At 48.1% G+C, this 26,669-nt stretch overlaps 1 protein-coding gene across 1 annotated transcript; it reads right to left on the bottom strand.

Moving 5' to 3' along the window:
* Positions 1-41: 41 nt before the first annotated feature.
* Positions 42-26,669, bottom strand: LOC135813977 (GTPase-activating Rap/Ran-GAP domain-like protein 3). The gene is made up of 27 exons (XM_065327023.1): positions 26,284-26,669; positions 26,138-26,198; positions 24,576-24,644; positions 23,501-23,603; positions 22,527-22,642; positions 21,790-21,854; positions 20,587-20,647; positions 20,275-20,301; positions 19,979-20,054; positions 19,074-19,172; positions 18,839-18,942; positions 15,394-15,499; positions 15,065-15,110; positions 13,994-14,106; positions 13,609-13,712; positions 12,863-12,949; positions 12,387-12,458; positions 12,037-12,100; positions 11,413-11,460; positions 10,963-11,052; positions 9,493-9,594; positions 6,445-6,608; positions 5,314-5,481; positions 4,494-4,557; positions 2,889-2,978; positions 1,916-2,037; positions 42-1,028 (listed from the first exon to the last, which is right to left on the bottom strand). Exons 1-27 carry the CDS (start codon positions 26,337-26,339, stop codon positions 921-923), a joined length of 2,385 nt encoding a protein of 794 aa, XP_065183095.1. The 5' UTR covers positions 26,340-26,669; the 3' UTR covers positions 42-920.

Below are 26,669 nucleotides of genomic sequence, written 5' to 3'. Positions count from 1 at the left end.
CAATGCAACACCAACATACTACATTCACATAGCCTGCTGCATAGTGGGTTGAAAAGTACCATGTACTGTGTACCTACTGATTGTCGTCACATGGATGACAGCGATAATTTAGGATGGCTGCAAGCAACAATGATAAGTCGAGCATAAATTTCAGAAAAAAGCTCAAAATAGAGAGACAAGTAGTGTAGAGGCATTTGAGCATAGCCGGCACCAAGATTGGACACGACAATGAGAACAGAGTTTAGTAGCACAGTGCGTGGAATGAAACAAAACAAAGCGGATTCCTTGATAACTCTCTCCTACACATAGAATAGTATAAAACATTAGCTTGTTCGCTAGCATCCTTGCCTGCTGCTGGCCGAGTGGCCACAAACTGCAAGTTGCAAGCAACCAAGACTACTATTGTTGTGCGGCAGTGCATGCAAAACATAAAAACACAAAGAAGGCGCGCGGCTGGGTGGCGGATAAGCAAAATATTATCGCAGAAACCGAACCTAGTATTGCAGCAGTTTAAAAAGGGCAGGTAAGTGTGCATTTCGCGACTCAGAAGAAACTTTTAAATTGAGCGGAGACTACAATAAATATAACAGGCTATGATACAGAGGAGTATTTACGTAAGGATGTGGGGAGGGGTAAGCATTACTGGTACAAATAAAAAGCAAGACTGCACGGGGAGGGGAAGCACCAGAGGAGCGTGCAAGTAGCTACCTAAAGTCTCATGTTGAACCTTGAAAACGCAACTGGATCAATGGGCAGGGAAAGTATTTGGAGTATTATTGATTATGTATGTGATGTATGTACAAGCGGTGTGCACCACGGAGAGTGCTGCAGCTGCTGATAATGTGATGAAACCGGAGGAGTAGCAGTAGCAGCACCGCACCGGTTGCTGTCTTCTGGGCTCCCGGTAAAGGAAAAGAATTTTACAGTACTAATGTGTAGATCTGTGAAGCTAATGCCTGACCTTTGCAAGGGCTTGCTTCTGGCGCATCGCCGTTCTGAACATGGGATGAGGTGAACAGGATATTCCTCTGTGGGTACACACACACATATACGCACACACACGCACACATACACATACACACATACACACAAACAAACACCCGTATTTCTGAGAACTTTGAAGCTGCACCCATAGTTGTCAGTGTTTTTCAAAAGAAATTTGACGGGTCGCAGCAGCAGCAAAGCTGGTGTTGGCAGAAGCAGCGGTAGCAGCGGTAGCAGCACCACCAACCACCACCACCACCAGCAGCAGCAGCAGCAGCAGTGGCATGTGCTCCCTAGGGCATAGTTTAGCTACAGTGTATTACACGTACCATCTTGTGGTGGGGTGATCATGTTACAAAATTAGTTTTCCGGCATCCTGAAAAGCTTGATTTCCCTTTTGTAAGAAGATGCACAATGTGCTGCTTGCATTTTGTGTTCTAATAATGTTGTGATTTCTCTTTTTTCTCTTCTATAAACATTGCTGTTGCAATTCTCACTTTAGTCACTTTTACTGTTCTCTTCTTCCATCCTTTTATTTTCCTGCATTCATATGATCAGTGGTTTGTGCGTTCAATAAAACACGCTTAGTAGCAACAGCAGCAGCAGTGGCTGCAGCAGAGGCAGCAGCAGCAGCAGTAGCACCAGTGGTGGTTGTAGCAGCAGCAGCAGCAGCAGCAACAGCAGTTGCAGCAGCAGTGGCGGCAGCAGCAGTAGCAGTAGCAGCAGCAGCAGCAGCAGTAGCAGCAGCGGGTGGGGTGCTTGTGGTTTGTGGCAGTAGCAGTAGCGGCGGTGGCACATCACCGCCACTGGCAGCAGGACCTGAAACAATCCACTGACACCCTCACCAACAGTCCTCACAGCAGCAGTACACCGCTTTGAGCAGCAGTAATGACAGTCATTGTCACCAGCAGCAATGGAATAGGGTACCTACCTTTGAGGAGAGAAGCTTGACATCACGCAGACCCATCATGTTCTTGACGACAGTACCGTTGATGTATAGTCTAATCTCAATGCTATCGCGGCCGAATGCAATGACGTACGGGAACTTGCACACTGCCACAGGAAAAGACATGGCCAGTGGGAGAACATACGTAGTCAGTGAAAATCTGTCACCATGACTAAGTGTGTGCGTTTCGATTTTGAAATCAATTTACCGGGACCTACTAGTACTGTAGAGGCAGAAAATTTCGTCAGTCAAAAATTTCGTCCAACTCCAAAGAAAAGGAGTTCGTCCGGTTGAAAATTTCGTCCATGGGTCATAAGAGTGTATAGAAACGCTGGACAAATCGATATTTGTCCTACATTTAATTTAGTCCAAAAGCTCCTTGGACGAAAAAGACGAAATTAAATTCCAGACGAATATTTCTGCTTATACAGTACTACATACCGCCGGTACATTACTAGAGTGACAATGGAAGAGAATAACAAACTACTGTGCCTTTGAAAGCACACTGTAGCTGGACCAGCATTACCTGGAGAATCACTGTACACCAAGAACGTTTTGTATGCAAACAATTTTGGTACTGCAAGTACATTTTCATCTCAAGCCCGTTTACATTCACAATACTTCGTACGGATGAACAGCCGCACCATGCCATCTGTGCAGCACACAGATCGGTTAAGGTGCATTTATTTCGTACACAGCCTAGAGATATTCAATACAAATTTAGTGAGTCGGTTACTCTTGACATACAAGTACAGTATTGCGGAGTTTGGCTAGTGATGCCATCCCACACTAGCACCCCCCCCCCCTCCCATAAGCATTCTAAACCAGCATCCGAATAGAACGATCCAGGTGCGCCAAAACCTTTCTGAGATGAGATTCATTGGCGGGGGCATGCAAGCAAGCCCAGTCAGTCATGGTGAGCAGATTAGCAACAACAACAGCATTGTCTTTGTCTTACCGATATTATGCGGCATGCATGTCCAGTGGAACATGGTCTGTTTGCGCCCCACACCGTACAGTGCAGAGATGTCCTTGAATTCGGTCATGTCTGCACAGAAGGTAGCACGCAACGTAAATATAAAACAATATTTGCAAGCAGATATTGAGGTGGTGCACGTTGCACTGTATTGTCCCTGGGTCAAGCGCAATGCAGCTGACATGTTAACGCTCCCGTTAATCTGTCTACGTATATAGGATGGGTTGAAAACGCTCGCATAAACACAGCCGGAAGCAAAATGCACAATAGCACGTCTGCCATGTGATGAGCGTTGAGTGATAATTATGCTGATTTTGCATCGCGTCAGGGTCTCTCACGAAACAACATGCACAATGCACGGCACATATCATTATAATTATATTTCCATCGCAAACGGCGACTGAGCTCTATGGCTTGAGCTAACTACCATCAGTGGTTTAGGGAACTGCAAGAAGAGCCGCATCATGCGACTACCGTAAAGTACCGTTGATCCGCCCCCACGCCATGTCGCTTCCCAGCTGGATTTTCGGCAGGGGGCGGGAATTAGATCAAGGCTGTCAAGTGCAGTACGATGTACAACAACGTAGAGGATCAGACTAGATGTGCTGGATTGTGCACATTTTCATCCTGGTTTGGCACGTATTTTGTACAGCAGTGCATGCGTCGGTTCAACATCGTATTTCGTTGTATACGCGAAGTCGCTTCACAGGTAGAAATCGACAGGGGGCGGGAATTAGAGAGGGGGCGGATCAACGGTACTTTACGGTACTGGTACCCTTTATCTGCTGTGCACCATGCCCCGCCTCTCTTTCCTTTATCTGCTGTGCGCCATGTCCCGCCTCTCTCCTTTATCTGCTGTGCGCCATGTCCCGCCTCTCTCCTTTATCTGCTGTGCACCACGCTACATACCCCATTGGCTAGGAAGCGACTACAAACATGTTGGTGCTCTTGGTCCTGGGGCACTCCATGATAATATTGTTACGCACTGAGCAATCTCACATACTCAATGTTACAATACAGCCAGACCTCGCATAACCGCACACATCTGTTTTCCACAAAAAATATCCGGACAGGCGAGGGAACCGGATAATCGAACACACTAACTGCATGACTGTATGCATGGCATCTGCTGTAAATCTTAACCAACGATTTTCTTCCGGATGGCGAGGGATCTGGATAAAAGAGGACCGGATAAGCGAGGTCTGACTGTACCGTAAAGTACCGCCAGAGCGCCCCGTCTCGCGAGAGTGCCCCACCTTGATTTTACAGCCAGAGAAAGGAAAATTGTATGGCAGAGTGCAACGAAGTGTGTACGATGTGAGAATCTTGGTGTACTGTCACACTTGGCAGGTTTTTGTGTGGAGCTTGTGTCCGCTTGAAGGTACGGATTGACTGCAACACGTGCAATATGTGTACAAGGTTCATGTCGTATGACCTACAGACAGCAGACCACCGCCACAATACGACCACGAAAGGATGAGATGGTGGGGCGCTCTGGCGGTACTTTACGGTATATCCATGTATTGGCAGGTGGTCAGTTTCTGAACATTGAAGCCCAACCAGAAAGTGTATATGTACTGTGCTTACTATTATATGTGACGAGAAGTTCCACTTTGTCCTCCTCATAGTGATCAACAATGGGTGAGGTCACCTGCAACAGGCAGTATAACACACACACACACACACACACACACACGCACACACACACACACACATAGGAGACATGTCACCCCACTTCGAATTTGAAACACACTGAAATAGATTGAATATGAACAGCCTGGCTTTTGAGGAAAAACATCTTTGGCTTGCAAATACATGTTGAACCAGGACACAAAACGAAAATGCAGCAGAGAACTGAATGCAGGAGACAAGCACAATTTGCAGGGCATATGTGCAGTTAGATATTACCGTATTATCTCTAATATAAGCACAGTCTCCAATAATGGCACGTCTCCAATAATAGAACACCTTGGGGCGGCATTCAAAAAATAAAGTGCTCAGTCTCCATAATAAGCACACTGTGTAAATTCATTATCTGTACTGGCAAAAAACCATGAAATGTGTGTGTCTGACATGAATTTGGCATGGCAACATGCCTCTGAAATGAGGGTGAAATAATAATGGAACAGTCTCCAATAAAGGAACGTCTCCATTAATAGCACGGGGCGGAGGTACATTGAAAAGATAAAGGACCGTGCTTATATTAGAGATAATACGGTATGCAAAGGGGGCAGGCGTCAGTCTGATAATATTATATGTGTTGTGAGACTTATAGAGTAAATACGTACTGCAGTGTATTTTCAATCTACACAACCATGTACAGAGCTGCTACCCCCCCCCCCTCCCCCTCCCGCAGTGTTGTTTGCGGGAGCAGGGCGAAGTGCATGTGATATGTTCTCGTCCTTACCATTGCGTTTGTAGGATTCTCAAAGAGCCGCTCCACATCGTGTGTGTGCTCATCGACTACATCATGAACATTGCGATAGCTGACAATGACCTTGTTGTGCTGGTAGCTCTGCACTTGATGATGATCAACAAGCAGCATTGTGGAGGGCGTCTCTTGAATGTTTATGGACTGAACAAGAAAATACAGCACACGCACGCACGCACGTACACCCCCACACACACAAATACACACACACACACACACATGGGGAAAACGCACACAAAATTACAATACATACTTTGAAGTAGTTGAGCATCAATTTAAATTAGGGGTGTCATTGGGTAGTAGGGTGCCCATGCTACCCGTAATTACAGTCCATTTCAAAAAGATTAGCAATCCTGGCAATCGCCTGGGGAGTTTGCCGTCTTACCGTATGCGCGCTCGAGAGCTGGCTGGAAAAACTCACTGTGAACTCGAAGAAATAATCCGCGCGAAAGCATGAAAACTGCTTGTAGAGCGGAGCGGGTATTCGGGTAGCAGTTTGCTCCTGAAAACGGGATTGGGTAGTTGGAGTACGGTATGTTCGCAACGGTGCATGTAAAAAGCACGGCTATGTGCTTACTGTACATTTTCTACTACGGCGCATGTGCACACTCACTGTACAAACTATGTCAACAATATACCCGATAGGGTACCCATGCTACCCAAACTCGTTACCCGACCAAACCGCTACCCGTTGCAGACCTAATTTTAATTGAGCAGATGTTTTAGAATACACAGACAGCACGCAAACAAAACACGTTGCGCCATGAGCGTGTAGCTCTAATGTACAACTAATGTACAAGGGTGAAATCCGACCCCAGGTGCATATTCGGCACCCAGCACTTGCATGGCCCTTGGCACCCTGCAAGTAACGAATGCTACCGAATTCGTGCAAACCCTTTCAGTCAGTACTTCCATGCAGTGTGCGTGCTGAAGGTGCGTACAGATGAGAACTCATGCATGCAGTTAGGTGTTGAACTGGTTCGGGGCTGCCATCTCTGTACTCTGGCTCGTTCGGTTCCGGACTTATACTCCTAGCGCAACTGTACACAATCTATATCTCTCCCACGCCAATGCAGACTTGGAAACCTTGCCAGGTTCCGTACTCACTTCGAGTTCAAGGAATCCTTCCGGTCCTTCAAATGCCACCTCGGGTGCGCCTGGTTGATTGGTCGCCGGTGTCTTCCAGACGAACATCTGCAGCCGCCGGCCAATCGCCACAGCCAGCCGCAACATGATGTTCACACCTCTACACACGGCTATAGAGCTTGCTCCTAATATGGATCAACAGCAGCAGCAACAGTATGGAAGAAAAAAGTCAAATACGGCCTGTCCGAAGCAGGAGCATTGGCAACTGGGGGATAAGTACACATGTCATGAATGTATCCAAGCTTTAGACTTTCCACTATTACGATGTAGTAAGGAAGACGAAAATCAATGTTAGGTGCAATTCCTGTACTTGTACATGGACTTGAGTGGTAGTGTCTGAAATGGCGGGTGTACCACCGGGAGCCCAACACGCTGTGGGCAAGACTGTAACTTATTCAGCTCACACACACACACGCACACACACACACACCTGTCCTGTCCTGTTGAGCCACTGCCATGAAGGTTACGTGGGCCCCGGAGGGGCAGCTGAGAGAGAGGAGGAGCACACAGCCCTGTGACGATCCAGGTGATGCGGTAAGCGAAATCGGCGGGAGCAGGCGCAAACACACGTGAAACCCTGACGGTCCTGAACGGTCGGACGACTACAAGTCCGCGAGCAGCGATGACGGGCGCGGCCACGTGTAGACGCAAAGCAGCGGTCACAAGCCTGGCAGTGAGCGACGCAGCACAGCGGAGAAGCAGGCAGCGGCAGGGGCGCACCGACTGCTGACTGGGGGTAAGTACACTTGTGCCTTGCCAGACCTCCACGGGACTTCAGCCAACGGCCACACTCTCCACACTGGCATGCACCTTTCTGCTCCGCAACCGGCTTCGCACGCTCAGCCTTACACTTGTGGCGTGCGCGATCACTGGGGCGTGTAAACTGTCGGTCGCAGGTGTAGCAGGTGACGGGAGGGGTATGCTGGGCATCTACCGGTGCTGAGTACGCCGAGCGCCAGGTGGAACGCGACTCGCATTCAGCTCACCATTCCCCCTCGAGGCCGCGAGAACGAAGGTCAGACATGATACAATCCTTCCAGCGCCGACGAGGGCCATGAGCTGGGCGACGCGACAGAAGCGTGCCAAAGAAAACTTGCTTCGGCAGCCGGTGGTCCGCCATCCGAGCAACATGCCCGAGCCATTCAAGGCGGCGGTGCTCCACCTTCGTGCGGATGGTGTCGGGATCACCCCACCTCACACGTAGTTGGTGATTGGTGATGTGGTCATCCCAGCATTCTTGGCGAGACACTCCCATGATTGAGCGGATGCATCGGTGGTGGAAGACAGAGAGCCGCTGCAAATCCCGTTGAAGAGGCGTCCAACACTCCGAACCGTACAGCAAGAGCGACAAGACACAGGCGTTGAACACACACCTCTTGATGTGGAGGTCCAGGTGCTTGTTGCCAAAGATGGACTTTTGCAAAGCGCCACACGCTCGGGAAGCATTCGCAATGCGGGAGTCAACATCGCAGGATGAACGGCCGTCGCTGTGAATTACCGAACCCAGATACTTAAATTCGGTGACACAGGCAATGTCGACACCAGCTAGACTGAGGGGTACGCGGTCAGCAGCAGACACATCAGCACCAGCAACCAAAAAACTTGGTCTTTGTGGCACTAACCGCGAGGCCAAATTCGGACGCTGTGTTGTCAAAGGTTGTCAATGCGACCTCGGCACCAGCTCTTGATGTAGCGAACAATGCCGAGTCATCAGCGAACTGAGCCTCCGTAGCGTGACAGGGTCGGTGCGGTGAGACTTCCTGTAGAGGTTACCAGTGTCAGAATTGTGCGAGAAACTGAAACCAATACCAGGTACACCACTAACGCGCTGCTGCCATCTGCTTACCACGGCCCACATGAAAATGTTAAACAGCACGGGCGCCATTGAGCAACCCTGGCGTAGGCCATTATGAACGCTAAAGGGATCTACAGTTGTACCACTCATGCGTAATACAGCAGCCATTGAGGTGTGAAACGACTTGATCACCGCCAGCATGGGTGAAGGGACGCCAGCTCTAGCCAATACCTGCCAGAGACACTCACGAGGAACCGAGTCGTAAGCTTTGCGCAAATCGATGAAGACAAAGAAACCCTTGGTTTGATGTTCTACTGTCTTCTCCAAGAGTTGGCGGATGGTAAATATCATGTCGGAGCATGATCTGCCACGGCGGAAGCCACACTGCGATTCCGGGAGGAATTCCTTGGCCAGAGACTGGAGGCGTAGCTGAATGACTCCTGCTAGAGCCTTGCCTACGACATCCAGCAAAGATATCCCCCGCCAGTTATCGCACCTGGAGAGGTCACCTTTTTTGGGTATTGGCACCAGCATGGCATCTACCCACTCCTGGGGGACACGACCCTCACGCCACACATCGCCAAACAGCCCATGAAGGCTGAGGAACAGCTGCTCCCCACCAAATTTCAACATTTCCGGGAGGATACCAGAGGCTCCAGCCGATTTCCCGCTCTGGAGCTTGCCAATAGCACGACGAACTTCCTCCAGTGTCGGGGGACTAGCGAGATCTTGGGCTACCGGCAGTTGTGGGATGGAGTCCAGTGCACTAGGTGACCACGTGCTATGGATGTTCAGCACTCCAGAGAAATGTCTCCGAAAACGGTGACCCTGCTCTTCTGGTGACGTGCATAGATTTCCGTTTTCATCCATGACTGCCGTTGTCCGAGCCGGTTTCAAACCTTCCCCTGCAGCTTGGAGATCGTGAATGCACTTCCATATGATAGCTCCACACACACACACACACACACACACACACACACACACACACACACACACACACACACACACACACACACTCTCTCTCTCACACACACACACGCACACACATTCTGGCAGGTGATAAATTGCTACCTTACATGTTAATAATACAATCTTGCATAATGGCTAGCATGTACGTGTACGCTGACAATCAAAAGAGAACATCCGCATGCACTCCACTGATAGTGTGATGTTGCATCACATCAGAGTATGCATTCACGGACAGCTTAGATTACCTTTCGTGGCCTCCACACGCTGTAGTTTCATCTCATTGCGCCCGATGGGAGGCATATCTGGGTCATTGAGGGCCGATAGCCGAAAGCAGTGAACGTACTTGCCTGGCAACACACCAAAAAAGAACAAAATCCGACGTTAGTATTCAAATATCAAAAGCAGAATCTTGTTTAAAGCTTTTAAAGTTAGAAGGAGCGATTTTGGCGGTGATATCTGACGAAGTTGCTCCAAAGCGGAGCTCACGCTCTCCTCCTCCTCCTCCTCCTCCTCTCTCTCTCTCTCTCTCTCTCTCTCTCTCTCTCTCTCTCTCTCTCTCTCTCTCTCTCTCTCTCTCTCTCTCTCTCTCTCTCTCTCTTACAGCAGTTCATCAAATTACTTTCATGCATTCTTACTGTTGCGTAGTCAGCAACGGGCTCGACTTTACTAGTATACATACTGTAGCATGGGATCTTAGAAAACTTGTAAGTGCGTATATGCATTCTGTGCTGTGCATTCATTTCATCTGTTTCTGCATTGGGCAGTTGTGACTAATCATACAAAGCACCCTAGAAGGATATGCTAGCTGGTGTACTACCCAAATGAGCCAGATTGAAAGGACTAACGAATTTTACCGTCCAGTTTGGGTAGAGATACACTGCTTCACGCCAGTGTATGCCATCATCAGGAGAAACTGTAACAAGCATTCCTTGCCCTGGGCTCAGTGCATATCGGCGTTATGTGAGTTAGCCCTCAGCTTCCACGGCCCATTTCCTACCAGGGAGAACTAACACAAAAGCCCTAATGGCATGCACGCACGCACACCTACCCACCCACCCAATACAATAATGCCCATCCGGAGATGATGGCAGGTCCTAAAAGGACCGACAGTGTTTCAGTCACGCGGAACAGAACTTCGAGTGGCGAGTGAGGTCCTGGCGACGGTGAACATCTCGGCCGCAGTGGCACCTAAAATCCCGATACACAGGTTTAGGCGGCTGGATGGTGTTGCAGGCCAGTCTCCACGCACGACGGTCCTCGGCTAGGCTGTACCAGTCATTGATGTGGCGTTCCTCTAGGTCAATCACGACGTTGTCACGCCAACGCTTGCGTGGCCCGCGGCGAGGGCGCGTCTTCTTGAGCTCACCAAACAATACGCACTTCGGTGTTCTGTCGTCCGACATGCCCCAACCTGCGAAGACGGCGCGTCCTCAGCATCTCCACCACTGATCGCAAACCAAGATGACGGCATTGGAGAGATGCACATTCCATTGTTCTGACTTGCTGACGTCCAGGATAAACCGAGCACAGCGGTTGTGGAACACTGACAGACGGCGGGTGACGGTTGCCTTGACAGCCCATGACTCACAGCCATAAAGTAACGTTCTACCCCCCCCCCCCCTCCCCCCCACACACGCATAGACACACACACACACACACACACACACACACACACACACACACACACACACACACACACACACAGAGCAACTCACTTCCGAGTACAAGGAATACATTGTGCTCTTCGCACACAATGACATGCTTGACCGTTATTGACTTCTCGATGATGGGCCGTGAGGTTTTACCTGAAGACCAAGAGAACGAGAGAGAGAGAGAGAGAAAGAGAGAGAGATAGATAGAGGTAGATATAGATAGAGAGAGAGAGAGAGAGAGAGAGAGAGAGATCACATGTACTGCACTGCAGTGAAGCCAGGACTAAAAAAAGTGTGAAATCTTCAGGCCACAACAGTCAAATGTACACTCTATGCGTCCATGACCCAGTGCCACTACAAGCAAAAACAGGGCCATCAATGGCTGCCCGACAAGGGGTACAGAGAGTGTGCCAGGGGTTGGATTTCATTCACTAGCACTGGACTACTGCACCAGATCTGTGACATTGCAGCAGGTCTAATACACACATATCTCAGCAGCAGCCTCACACTCACCATCCAGAATGAAAGTTCCTTCATCACCGTGGACGACCAAACTGTTACCTGTAGGCACAGAGTGGCAGCAAACACTGTCGATGTGAGTGAAGGCAGTGTTGACAAATCATGCAGCATGATTTGAGGGCATAACTCCAGCCAGAATGGACACTGTACGACTCACTCACCTCATCACACTATATAAGAGGGAATCAGAAGGAGTTGGCGACACGATGTGCAGCACGATGCAATGAACAACCCAGTAGAATGGTGGGAACTCGCGAAATCTCAGGGTTGTACGCCTCCCTGACCGTAACATAGCTGGGGTACACTAGTAAGTACTTTGAAGTAGGACGAATGCAACTCTTTTAGCTGATGTACTACCTTTGATATACGTTATAGAAAACAACCTCTCCCCACAGAGATGACCTGTAGTATCTGCATTACTGGGAAAAGTTGAGTCAAGCCCAACGTCTCGGTACGTTGTTGAGCACAAAGACCTTGATAGAAAATTAGAAATGGGGTTGGCGTGTTTTAGGAAGCCAACAACATGCCAGAAACAAGAGGGAATTAGCCAGTGATTTATTGGAGAGGATGTGCAGACCAGCAAATACTGAATGTGCAGGACAAGTAGCCAACACTCACAATGCTGCTCTGCGAAGTCGATTGGCCGAGAGAATGTCATGAAATGAGATACATCCCAGCTTTGCTGTGAACACAACATAAGCACAAATACACACGTGAATGCATGCAAACACACACACATGCATATGGCAACAACCTGCACATAATACTAGTAAGTAATCTCATGCATGTTCTCCTGTTGTTCCGGAATTTTCGCGCACAAAATATTCTTGATTTACAGTATCAGAAGTTTGGACTTAAAAGTTTAAAAAGAGATTTGGGTCACTCGTGTACCGCTCTTTTATTTGTGAAACACAACATCAGCCAGGCGTATAAGAACAGTCCTGACCAGCCATGGGGTTCACACTCACAGCGGCATCGTTGACATCGGGAACTTCAGCTATTGGCACATCACCTTTCATCATTTCATGTGCCTTCAGCTCCTGAATCGGCAAACACCACAAGCACACAAGCAAAAGCACAAGCACACACACAGACGTTATCATACCAATGGAGAGAGTGTGGAGTTAGATCATTGTGGAGTTTGTGTAATGGTAGACCAGGAATGTGCAGTACAACTTACTTGGGTTTGTGAAGACTGTGTCACAGCTGTGTTCAAAAATGACGCATATGACTGTATACCCCCCCCCCCCCCCACTTTCTTGGAAATTGCAACCAAACCACTTGCAAGTCTAAACAGGCATATTCGAGGTAACATTTAAACTCATGCATATATTCTCATGTATTCAAACATGAGTGTACCACAAAGTACTGTTGATCTCTCCCCCCCCCCCCCCCCCCCCTGCAGCACAACAAGCCGACACGATTCACAAGCAAACTCACTCACCTGACCAATACGGATGAACTCAGACTCTTGCTCCTTCTTCTTTTTCGTACTTTTCGATGACACCATGTCGGACAATTTCGAATGAGACTACACATGGATAGAAGAGAAGAGGTAGTAGACCAATCAGCTTGGTCAGAATAAGGAGCAGGTGCTGCACAACACAGATACAGCTCACGAGATAAGCCGGTTCAGCAGTAAGCGTTGGATTCTAAGGGTGTATGCTAGGTGAAATGCCACCCAAAGTGCAAATTAACGCGCCCTGGACCAGCTCCCATCGCACAGAGATGCTTGTACACGACATGTGTACGTTGAGCAGGATTCGCACCACTTCCAGGGCGGTAAGGGCCGTGCAAGACCAGGGTGCCAAGAATCACCTAGTACAACTGTACACAGATGTACATGTTGGAGACAGGTCTGTCCCTTTGTCTCCAGGATGACGGACGTGCGGCACAACATGTATGCACTTGCAATACAGCGTGACGTTGAACATGTATGCACGTGATACTGCGTGACGTTGAATATGTATGCGCATGATCCACACAGTTCTCTGTTATAGGTGTTGCGCTTCTACAAGAGACTGCACTTGCAATACAGATAATACAGATAATACGGTGTTTGTGTGTGTGTGTGTGTGTGCGCGCGCGCGCGCGCGTGCGTGTGTGTACATGCATGCAAAGTTAACAAGTGACCATCTTCACTGCACAAGGAGTACGTGTACATGTAGCCGCAGCAGGAGGAGCACTAACCTCGCCATACTGTTCCTCATAGCCAGCCAGTAATGTGCTGAGCGTGCGCTGACGCTTCTCGCGGAATGTCTGTGACTGGTAACATGCCTTCTCTCCATTGATAACTGCACAGCATAAGGAGGGTAGCAACAGAGGTTTAAGGAATTGTGCACAACTTCATTCTGTAACACTCACTGGCTGAAAGAATGAATTTCTTGCCAGTTACTAAACACTCTCACCTGAACAACAACTGTACAGTGGATAAGTAGCATGGCATGATGGCAGTCATAGCACATGCACACACACGCACACATGCACGCACGCACACACACGCACGCACGCACGCACACACACACACACAAGCCACTTAGTTCTGCAGACCAGGGCTTCCTTTAAATTATCTTACGTTTGACAAGGAGAAAGGAGCGGAAGAGCTGGAACTTGTCCTTGGTGAATATAGCTGGGTTTGGAAGTGCAGGGCTGAACAGTGGTACATTTCTATCAGAATACAGCTGGAGCCTACAGAGAAAACATCAACACACACATGCACACACACACACATGCACAGACAGGCACACACATGTATCATTTTATGGACCATCAGTACTCAGTGCACATCAAGAAAATTAATCGTAGTACGGTAGGAGAGAGGGCATGATAACACACAGCACCAGAAGCACTGTAGTAGAATACTACGGACCTGGCTCGCTCACACAACGTCGTCTGGAGAGTCTAACTCAAAAACTAATCTTTCATGGATATGTTATGCATTATATCATGTCATGGACTACGGAGCTTAGGCTAGGATCAGTACGGTGCTTGCACATAACAGACAGCAGGCTGACCAGGAATAGAAAGCTACATTACACAATGTGTCGGCAAGAACATCAGCAGACCTAATCGACCCTAATCAACTATATTTCTAAGGGGTCGTCACAAGGAGGGAAATCTGGCGACCATCTGGTGGAATAGCGATACCTACACCTACATAGAACACCAAACAACGCACATCTATGGTTCTAGCACAAGCACGGCAGGGCATGTACCTGTCAGCAGTACGTAGTACAGTCATAGTCATACATAGATGTACCATGCAACTGAGTTACTCGCTAGTCAATGCAGGACATGCAAGGATGGCACCTTGTCCAGTACAGTACAATCACAGCACTCAGCAGAACAGCCATAGGAAATGGAAGACAACTATCGGATCAACAAGTGCTGCAAAGCTAAACGTACAAACCGTGTCTATTACTAAGAGTGATGGTGGGCATGGGGTAGTGGCAGTAAGTAGTGCTGAGTAGTACTACCGTACGGTCTTGTGAATGGGCAGGACTCGTATAGAAGAATGATTGAGACAGAGCCGTCAAGTTGGAAGAGTGTGTTGACACATATACATACCTCTGTGCATCAATTATGTCTAGAGCTGAGATTTCAGTAGAAGCTTGGCTTAGACAACATGCAGCTTCATGGCACTTACTTGTACGCTTCTTCTTTTTTGCTGTAGCAAACGGCGGCGAATATATCTGAAATATTTAGCAGTCAAGGCCACTGAACAAATTTAGATGCTGCAAGAACGTGCAAATTTAGATTCGCATACTCATTTCTATGTACGGTGGAATGAGCGCAACTTTCACTAACATAGCTCTCTTCTGTGCGGACTTCGGAAGAAGAAAATGCGTCAGCATGAAGAAATTCAAAACTCAAGACCATGCCCACTTCAAATGCCATTCAGAGGATGTATATCCGAGCAACGTCAATATACTGGTATGCCATGCATGGGGTTGTAGGCAACATGAGAGAGGATACGGTTAAAATGAGACTTGATCTGGGCTGGCTGGAACTCTGGAAGCTCGTCACCATCAAAGAAGACGATAACAACGATGTCATTGCCAAGATGTCGCTTCCGCTCCAACTGCAGAAGACGCAAACACACGCAAAGATCACATTGAAATACGGTAGGGTGTGTGATCCCAATAGACTCCCAGAAGACCCCTGGCGCAGAGCTATAAAAGGACCATGCGACCATGGCTATTGTTTGGTAGTAGCTAGGATCACGAGTAATACTACAGACGTGTGTGCAAATCCGTGTGTGTACCGCATTATACCACTCCCATGGCAAAGTTTTTGTTTTGTTTCAGGTCATCATGAATGATAGGAATTATAACCCGTCATAATGCAGCTTCAGGGCAAACTCACCCTATCACACAGGGTGATAACAGGAAAACCACTTGGAATAATTTTCCACCTTTTGTACCACATGCAACGATGCGCAACAGAAATTGCGATTAGAGTCATTTTCCTCGGTTCCTTTACTACAGGTCTACGCTTCGCGCAGGCTTACTTTTGCGATTTCACACCCATCGCAAAAAGCGCCAAGTATTCCGGACCGCAAAGGTTTACAGCAAATAAACACTTAGCTGTGGGATCATTCTCCCGGATTTGCACACTCAGCAGTACACATTCTGCATTAAATTTTAAAAGGTGCTTTGTGCATTCAAGGGGTTGTAAAGTATTAATTCGATACCGTAGCTCACACCGTCACTGTTAGTACAATCAGCAAGCTCATCCCCACTCTCTTAGGTGGCAGGACCGTACACTATGGCTGTGTTTACATGAGGCGTTTCAACCCGGGTTGAGTTCGACCCGGGTCAGATTTCAACCCGCCATGTGCACAAAATGAATGGCGCGTTTACATGACGCATTGCGCTTGACCCAGGTTGAAATTTCACCCCGGGTTGATTTCAACCCTCCCCCCCCCCCCCAAGGGGAGGGTTGAAACCAACCCGGGTCAAGAAAATCGTACAAACGTACTTCTGTGCGTATCTCGCGCCAGGTTTGAACAGCAATGCACATGCAATTTTCGCGCGAACGGATTCACGTGACCATACAGGACTCTAGAAGTGGACTTTTGGCGGCATATCAGTATTTGACCCGGGTCAACTGTCTTCATGTAAACGCTCACCTATTTTGTCTATCGTACAGACTTTCAACCCGGGCTGAACTCGACCCGGGTTGAAATTTCTCATGTAAACACAGCCTATGATGAGCGACAGCTACTGGCTCTACCCTGTCGACTTTGATGACTCTGTACAAACATTGTAGTACTTTGACCCCATTTTTGACCCCAGTTTTATGGTTCAGTACATTAGTTCAGCTGGTCCAATGGTCTTACTAGTCTCGTCATCATCATCCCGTAACGTTCGACATTCTTTGTTGCCGAAGTACATAGCTCGTGCATATCTTCGTGGCGCATCCCTTCCTCTCATTGGAACTTTCCGCACCCGAGCCTTCCAAGTTGGAAGGTTGTTGGTTTGCGCTTCGTAGATGCGTTGGAGCTAGGTGTCAGGTCGTCGAATGTTTCAATATCCTTGTCAGTTTTGTGCCTCGTTGTCGCACTATCTGACTGTATATTATCTCGTTACCTTGGTGGACTGTTAGTCATAACTAGTAACTTATACACGTAGGTGCTTTTCTCTTTACATAGTACTATTGGTTCAACATCCGAGTTTTATTGCACAACTTTGTTGACATTTTTATACTTGTCTACAGCTCAAGATTATCGTGCCTTTAAACTTCCTAAATAGCGCATTAACCGCCCAAGCACTCATCTGGCCCATAGAATCAAGCCCTATATAACTACTGGTCTTTATTCATTGCATTCCATCCTTGTCTCTGACGAAGCCCACAAGGCAGAAACGCGTAAGACAATAAATGAATGGATCATATACAAAGACTTGACCTCCTTGCTGTGTCGGGGGACCTTACCATCCCACGTCAAATAAGCAGCAGGTGAGGGCGAAGGCAAAGGCATCGCTCCATGCCGAGACACGTCATCCTGCTGCATCTCCAGAGCCACAACGTACCATCGACTTTGCTTCGGAGCGGGGCATCCAGCTGGCTCACCTGCCGGTCCCTAAAGGCTCACGGTTTCAAACTCACCAAGGCTGAGTTCCGTGATGACGTGCACCTTCGCTATGGCTGGCGCCCCGAACGCCTACCAACATCGGGCCTCTGTGGACAGCAGTTCACTGTCAGCCATGCCCTCTCCTGCCCGTTAGGCGGTTTTCCGACCCTCCGCCACAACGAGGTACGCGATGTGACAGCTCGCCTTGCAAAGCGTGTTGGCCACCAGGTGGCTATTGAGCCACACCTCCAACCGCTCACTGGGGAGCAGCTCCGCTACCGCATGGCTGTGGGTGATGATCAAGCCCGCCTTGACGTGGTGATTAGCGGTATTTGGGGAGGGCGGTTCGAGCGCACCTACATTGATGTCCGGTTTTTTAAACCCTTTTGCGTCCTCGAATCGCCTCATCTCACTTGTTGCTAGCTACACCTGTCACGAAAAAGCCAAGCGCCGTGCCTATGAGCAGCGAATCCGGGAAGTGGAACACTCCAGCTTTGTTCTTGCCGTGTTCTCCACTACAGGAGGCATGGGGAAATCTTCCACTTTTCTCCACAAGAGGATAGTGTCCCTGATCGCCGACAAGACCGGAGAGGCTTACAGTGCCGCCATGGCTTCAATCCGGTGCCAGATCAGCTTTGCCTTGGTCTGGTCCAGTGTAACGTGTCTGAGAGGTGCTAGGCGGCTCTATACACCTGGCGTTGCTGCTGACTCAGCTGCGCTTACTGTTGCTAAGGCAGCTATTCGCGGGTCTGCAGCTTTCTCTTCTCTTCTTTCTTCCCTTGGCTTCTCCAGTTCAGGAAGTTATCTGCATGTATGTGTTTTTCTGTTTTGTTGTTGGTCTTGTCAATTTGCCGCTCTGCTGCCGTAGCGTCAAAGTACAATTGCGCTCACTGAACATCCGACCCAATGTGCAAAGCTGGCGCCCTCAACTTCCATGGCCCTTGACACCCTGGAAATGGAACGAATGCGGCTGGATGTACACATGCACACAAGCAATGATGTAATGGGAACTGGTCCGGGGCGTCAGCTTTGCACGTTGGGTCGGATTTCAGTGAGCACAACTGTACAGTGTTGAGCCGACGCATGCAGTGTCGCTCTCTCTCCTTTACTGTGGTTCTTCCGCCTATCATTATTTACCTTTCCCCGTTTCGAGTTTGTAAACAAAAACTTCTACCAGCCCCACAATCGTGTCATAGCAAACACACACACACACACACACACACACACACACACACACACACACACACACACACACACACACACACACACACACACACACACACACACGGGCACATGAACTGAATTCATATACGCATACACAAACAGCGTAAAACCAAACAAACTCACCTGCTGTTTATTCTGCTTGGAGAATGGTAGCATTGTCGACACATGGAACATGACCTCATGACCCTGGAACTTGGTGTGAATTGAATGTGTGCCCGTTGTACCAGCTGTAACACACAATGAAGAGGGCAGAGTGGTGTGAACCTTACACACACTACATCAAGAGTGCACAGGTGACCACCACAGCAATCAACATTACACGACTGTACACAGTAGCTCTATTGAAGAATGAACTCACTTCGCACATCAAGGCCACCCCGAAAATCTTTGAAACCAAGTAGCTCCACCTTGTCACCGAGGAGTTCCACAAACTGGTCAAATTCCTTGCTGCCCGTTTCTGAAAACACAACAAAGGTAATCAGCGTTGTTAGTTTCTTACATTGGATACCAACTGCAGACTGTTGCACACTATCATAATATATATTATACGAACCTATCCAACAAACATAGATGCGCATGGACGAACGCGCGCACACACGCACGCACGCACGCACACACACACACACGCACACACACACACGCACGCACACACACACACACACACACACGCACACACACACACACACACACACACACACAGAGGAATAATACGCCATGCACTGCTGTACATGCTGGGCAAACCAGCATGTACAGCAGTGCTTCGTGCCACTGTCTTTCGACGGCGACATCTGCGGTGAGAACACACCTGAATGGAGAGGATCTCTGCTGTGCCTGGTAACACAGAGGTTGTTCGGGTGCGAAGGCAGATCCTGTGATCACGGTGCTACCGGATAGACACCCCAGTCCCGGGACCCAGCCCAAAGCTTACTTTTAAAGGCACGGTCGGTGCTGGTAGATTCCCTTCACATAGATCATTTTAATATAGAAAATAAAATTTCATAGCAGACAGTCAGGAGGTTTAGAGTCCCCATTGACGCTGAATAGTACCGCTCCCTGCCTAGACTATTGCACTGCAGTCACGCTGGAGCGAGCTCATGGCTTCGGAAGTGGTCGCTGGCCAATGCTTGATGTACTCTTGGACTTGCAGGGGATGAGATGTAGCCAAGTCTTCGAAAAGAAGAAAAAAACCCAAGATTAATTTGGTGTGCCGCATCGTGACCATGGAGGAAATGCATGCACACATCACAGTGTGCATGTACTCACCGTTGCTAAAGAAGTCATCATCTTCAACCTGATGTGCCTGACAGTACAGCACACCAAACTTGAAGTTCTTGGAGCCCTGCAGACCGTAGAAAGCAAAGGGGAACCGCACGGACTGATCAGCCACTATCACTCGAAATGATGTGTGCATATCGTCAGAATGGGTTGTGAGGATGATTGAATGAATAAACTGCACACAGGTCACTGTATTACAATTTCCCCCATTGAAGTGGATGTTGTTCAAGCGCACACCTGTTGAACTTGTCAGAAGCCCACTTCACAACTAAAACAGATCTTACCTCTTGGTTCTCCAGCACGACTAACTCCTGCATTAGGCAAAGGAAGAGCACAAGATAAAATAGGAAAGAACACCATGGAATAGCTGTTATGACCAACACAACATAGAATTAAATTTATCACGGAAGCTACAAACTGGACTTTGTCGTTCCGGACATAAAACACTGGTAAGCTGCAACCTGGGGGAGGTATCCGCACCTATGTGCGTCCAAAGAGGGGAACAGTTCCAGCACAGTGCGGTTAAGAGTACTACACAGCTCCATACAGTGATCAAAGCTGCCATGACTCGTGCAACTACAATGTACGGGACTTACTTTCTGAAACGTGGGACAGGTGATGGGTTTTGGGTGCTTGACGGCTTGCACCGAAAAGGACCTATAGAAAAGCAGAACACGCACACACACACATACACACATGCACGCACGCATACACCACACACATACACGCACACACATACACACACATACACATACACACACATACCTCAGACCTCAGACATGCCCATCGCGGAAGCGATGATAGCGAACAGCTATGTTAGACATAGCAACTTGTGCTGGGATTACACCATTCAACAGCTTGCAAGGCTGATGAATTGACCGCCACTATTTTTAGCCTGGTATCCACCACACAGCTGTTTGAAGTGACTTTTTCTGGCCAGTGAATCCCTATTTTTCATTTTTTCCATTTTTTCTTTTTTTTCACACACATACACACACACACACACACACACACACACACACACATACACACACACACACACACACACACACATATGCACACACAGGTCACATGAGACAGCCAAAACAACTCTACAGTCACACGTCTTGACGTCACTAGATCAACATTTCGCGCCACATGTAACCAGGTCTGGACATGGGTCATGTCTGTTTATACCTGCCGAGCTCATTGCTGTGAAGAAAAAACCTTTATTAGTCTTTACCACATTGCACCAGCTTTATCTTTCTTAGTGGGAGGTTGTGGCCACTGATGGGAAAGTGCTAAGAGCTTCGGCATGGAACTGATGGGACAGTGCTAAGAGCTTCGGCATGGAGCTGATGGGACAGTGCTAAGAGCTTCGGCATGGAACTGATGGGACAGTGCTAAGAGCTTCGGAATGGAACTTTAAGTCACAACAGATTGCAATAGAATCTATCTCTCTCACACATGTATTCCCTATTTCCTCCTCTTTCTGTTCCCTGTCTGTATTTCTCATTGGATATACTTGAAGTAGAAACCCATACTGGCTATAGGGCTTGAACGTGATGATACCAGAAATCAATAAATTACGACTTCTGGATGAAGTAATAATTGGACCCACTCTGGCCATAGCTTTAGGCCATTTCCTGGAGAACAGCATCGTGGAAGTGAAATTGCATATGTGCATGCACCCGGCTGGCTGTTTTGCGCATGCGAAAATAACTCGCCTCACAGCCTGACCCTGTTCTCCACTGCATCATTCTCCCTGGAGAGTGCAGTTGCGACTGCCTAAATGCGCATGTGGTGGTAAGAGCACTCACTGTAGAAGCATCTTCACTGGGAAAGGTCTTTCACCCTTGCATCGCAGCGCTAGACGAAGACAGCCCTGTAGGAAACAAAGCATAGGTATCCAGTCATACAACACCCACATTCAACACACCCACATTCAACACACACATACAACACGCACATACAACACCCACACATTCAACACACACATACAACACGCACATACAACACCCACACATTCAACACACACATACAACACGCACATACAACACCCACACATTCAACACACACATACAACACGCACATACAACACCCACACATTCAACACACAATACACACATTCGACACACAGACACACATTCAACACCCCCCCCCCCCCCCCCCCACACACACACCATGTATCATGTATACACCTGTCGCAAGAGAAGCACTCAAATCTGCAAATACACTGCCACTGGATATGATTATGATTGCTATTCAATCACGTGCTGTATCTGAAACTTTTCCATCACTGTAGCATAGGTACTATTCTGTGTGCATGCTGTGCAAAGTGCTAGGAGGATCTGCAAATCTTTGACGCAGCTCTGCAACCGTTGTACTTCGAAGTAAGTTGACTTCAGGACAGTGGTTTAGTCGACAGTTCGACACATGGAGTTCATCGTACCGGGATACCTCACTCACACGTACCAAATGACCATCCACCCCCAACAAATTTGGTTTTCATAGTTTTCTATGGCCCATAGTGCAGCATAACTAGCATCACACTTACGGTTTTTCTAAACAGGACACTGCGCAGTAGGAACTCTTCGCTCGCCGTTTTCTCTAAACATGTGGCTACAACAAAAGCATCCTTGTTGATGTCAACTCCGATATAGTAGTTGTGAACTGCAGCAACAAGACATGGCACCGTATCAATCACACATGTCAAAGCGGCATGCACACTGCACACATAGAGTGTTGTACATCTAACACTGGAAACTGTGCACATACATGTACATGTATAGGCTGAAAACTAAACTAATGAATAGAGGGTCAAAGCAAGTTCATATTCTCTGGATCTCCCACCCCTGCCTGGCTCCATTCCAACTACATTTCTGCACTTAGCACATTACGTGTATGCATCAGACAAAATCGCTGTAACCCCAGCTTCCCTTGCTAGCCCTCCTTTGGAAATGCGCTGTGCACATCGAGCAACAAACGCCAAGCCAGCGGCCAGCTGTGTAGCGGTAGCTACTTAGAGTAGTTTCGCCTGAATCTTTATTGCAAAAGGGGGAACATTATCGGACACGGAAAAGCACAACTAACTACAAGGAGAGCAGAAACGAAGAGTGATTCCAAACAGGAATCACTGTGTAGAGAAGACAGAGAGCGGAATAGACTACGGTGCTGAGTGCACACAACAGCGACCGGAAGCAGCGTGCCCAGTACGGGATGCCATGTATAGATGGAGCCCGAGGGCAGTGCACTCAGACATGAATACGCACGCGCACCCGAGTACTGCATTCAGTGCGGGGACTGTGCCATAGCAGGGGAAGGGTTAGTGATGCGCAGCCAGCAAGTGCAGCGGTACATGAATGCATGAGTCAATGGTACAGCAGACAGGGTGCGGTTCTTACACACGTACATACGTTAGATCAATGCGAGTGAGTGTAGGGAGTAGGAAGGAGAAACCAGGAGACAGACAATGCTATGCCTAGGGATAGAGTTCCGTCATGATGCTACTCATTACACTACAAGCTGTACCTTTTCCAAGGAAATGTTTGAAGTACCATCTTGTTTCAGTCTCCGGGTTCTCCATCTGAGCTAAGATCCAGGAATTCTCCAGGCCATCGACGGTCGTGGTGCCCTGAAGTCAATAGAAGAGAACACGCAGCAACTGTTATTAACAATATTCTACGGCATGGGGAAGAGTGAACGTGAGCGAGGCACGGCAAGAGCAAGACAAAACAACGAATGCGTGGAAGGTTGTAAGGATATTGAAAGACTAGAATTTCTGAATAGCACTCCTTTATAAAGAGAATAGCTGTGAAAATGAAGTAGCGCGGTCGAGCGCTTTGACGTAACATAAGTGCTAACAAACGCAGAATAGGTGCAAGATGACACTGATATGCGAAGGTACTGCTGCGGACATAGATGCATGTGATACTGTTAGCACGAAAGATCCTAGAACATTGGAATAACACACTGAACTGTGAACACACCGACACTGGGTGAGAGTTCAGACTTTGGGCTCCAGCACAGCAAAGTACTGCCCTAGTATCTTCTAGTATTGTGTAGTATGATTACCAAGACTTTGTCACCCCCTATGAGATAGCTGGGATCGGGTGATCAGTTAAAAAACCCACCACCCAAGAGGTAACTATGAAGGCAAGGTCGAGAGTGCTCCTCTGAGCAGTGATAAACAACATGAATATTGCACGGCCTTGGTGATAGCGGTGTTCACAGAAGTGGTTTGGGGCCATGCTGGTTCTACAGTTTGATCAACTTGCTAGTCTGAGCAGACGGTGCACTGTATGCCAGCACTGCATGTGGACAATTTAACGTCTAGTCCAGTTGAGTTGAACTGGCGTTTAGGAACACACTCTTAAAAGAGTGCGTTGCTAAACACCAGTACAACTCAACTGGACATGACTATGCCTTGAACACTGGTTATACTCTATGGCCTCCAGATGGCTAGTGCTCTGGCCAAGAAGGAAACGCCAAGTGGGCCAGCTATCATTGTAGCTCTTGATGCACGGACAGGCCTGTCAAGCTGAGGAGGCTTGACTGCATACAGCGACATGCCACACATGTACATAAGTGTACGTGTTGCACTTACACAATCACCAGCTTCCACTCGGTACTTGTGACAGGGACTCGCTGTGCCATCGTTGCTAGCTGATGTGCTCTGCAGCAGAACAAAATGGTGAAAATTAGAAAAAAACAAAAAAAAAACAATTAGGGCTATGTCGGCTAGCAGTTTCTTCCAGTATCTAGCCCTCGTTTCTAAGGATAACATGCTCTATTGTGCACCAAAACTTCAGTTCTATCTGGCCTGCTGAAAAAATGGCCTGAAATCTACCCTGTGGCTTTAATATAAACCGAATATCCATTTCACAAGCGAGCACACAAAGTTGAATGTGACAATTTGCGTCCCATGTATGTGTGTGTGTGTGGGGGGGGGGGGGGGTGCGTGTGTGCGCGCACGTGTGTGTGTGTGTGTGCGATGTGTGTAACGTGTATGGATGGTTTTGCCAGTACGTGCGCAATGCATCTTATTGTATGGATATGACAATGTACAAGTGGTACACGACGGTAAGAATGGACTACACAGTTGTACCGCCATATGCACAATTTTGCACTTTATACATCGCGAGCAGTGAACAGAAAAAAATGTACGTCAAGAAGTATCTTCCCATGAATATGTACATTGTATACGTGTGTGAAAATGTACACTAAACCAATGGCAGCTAGACACCCTTGCATAGTGATCGCATTCTACCGCATAATTGCCGCATAAACTGGTTTCGCCTGCATAATAATGCACAAAGCCCCTAGCGGGGAAGGTTGATAATACCAAGAGTACATAACCCCCCCCCCCCCCCCCCCAGAGTGTGCAAAGCCTGATCCAGCTCTGCATAGGGTCTTGGTTGAGCGTAATCGGATCTTTGCGTCATATTACTGTACACATCTGAGGGGAACCTGGAGAGTCGCGGGGACTCTCGGATCAAACAACATGGTGCCCTGCCTCGAGACCGGCCTTGCGCTGGTGTGGAGTGTACACATGACATCAGAAGATCCGACTATGCTCCACCACGACCCTATGCAGAGCTGGATCAGGCGTTACACACTCTGGGGGGTTTTGTACTCTTGGTAATACTAGTCACTTGATATCACCCTGGGTCAAGAGCAATGCATCGTGAACATGCTCCAGTTTTAATAGGCTGAAACCTTTGTTGTGGCGCACCAGATTCCCAGTTTCCTATCTCATTCAGGTAGGGAGATTGACTAATGGACGGTCTCAGTGTCGAATTAACAGAAAGTCGGAAATCATGGCACTCATGAAAGGTACATGCGCAACATGTCTGCATGCATCCCCTCCCTCTGGGCACACCACAGCCATGTAGTGTACTGAAGCACTGTGGAATACCCACGCCTACATGAGCACTGACTGTCCACTGTGGTGCTGCACATCATGTACAATAATTATGATTATTAAGGTGTTATTCACAATTTCAGATTCGAAGATCAAAGTTATCTGAGTATCAGCTGGTGAATATTCAAAACTCCTTTCGGATAAATCAGTTTTTTCAGATAACCTTCAATCTCCATGTCTGTACATGTACTTGAGGATAGTCAAGATTGTTGCAACAGGAGATTTATTTCAGATAAAGGATGTACCTTGACAAATCCGTAATGTTTTCTTCCTGCAACCTCCGGAGGAAGGAAACCTCGACTGAAGCTGAAAGGAAAAAATGAGCATAAATTGATCTTCGTAACCGTGGGCCATCCGCGAGGTTCTTGTCAGCGATGGCAGTACCACTCACCACTGGCTAACTTTCTGGTTAGTCCGATCGGTCTGGTCTTTCTCCGGAGTCTCCATCAAGAAATAGGATGAAAACAGGCCTCTGAGGCCCGCGACCAGCGCATTGAGGTACTAGTAACACTACAGCTGCGAGGTCCTGTCCAATACCCCTGCGTGGGAGGATGCGAGAAGCTCACCGCCAGCTGTTCGGAGTGAGGTAGAACCCAAGAACTAGTATGCGGGATTTCTCTAGGAACGTAAGTGAGTCTTGGCCGGCTACTACAAATACTTGCAGCAAAACCCACACAGAAAATGCACACAAACTTCGCTACTTGTCTTTTCGTCTCCAGACTCCAGCACTGATCTTGTAGATCTCAGAGTAGATCTACGAGTACGAGTGTCAGTGCA

This window comes from Sycon ciliatum, chromosome 4 (genome assembly GCF_964019385.1).
Source record: "Sycon ciliatum chromosome 4, ocSycCili1.1, whole genome shotgun sequence".
NCBI classification, from domain to species: Eukaryota; Metazoa; Porifera; class Calcarea; order Leucosolenida; family Sycettidae; genus Sycon; species Sycon ciliatum.
This window is presented reverse-complemented; position numbering and strand designations above follow the sequence as displayed.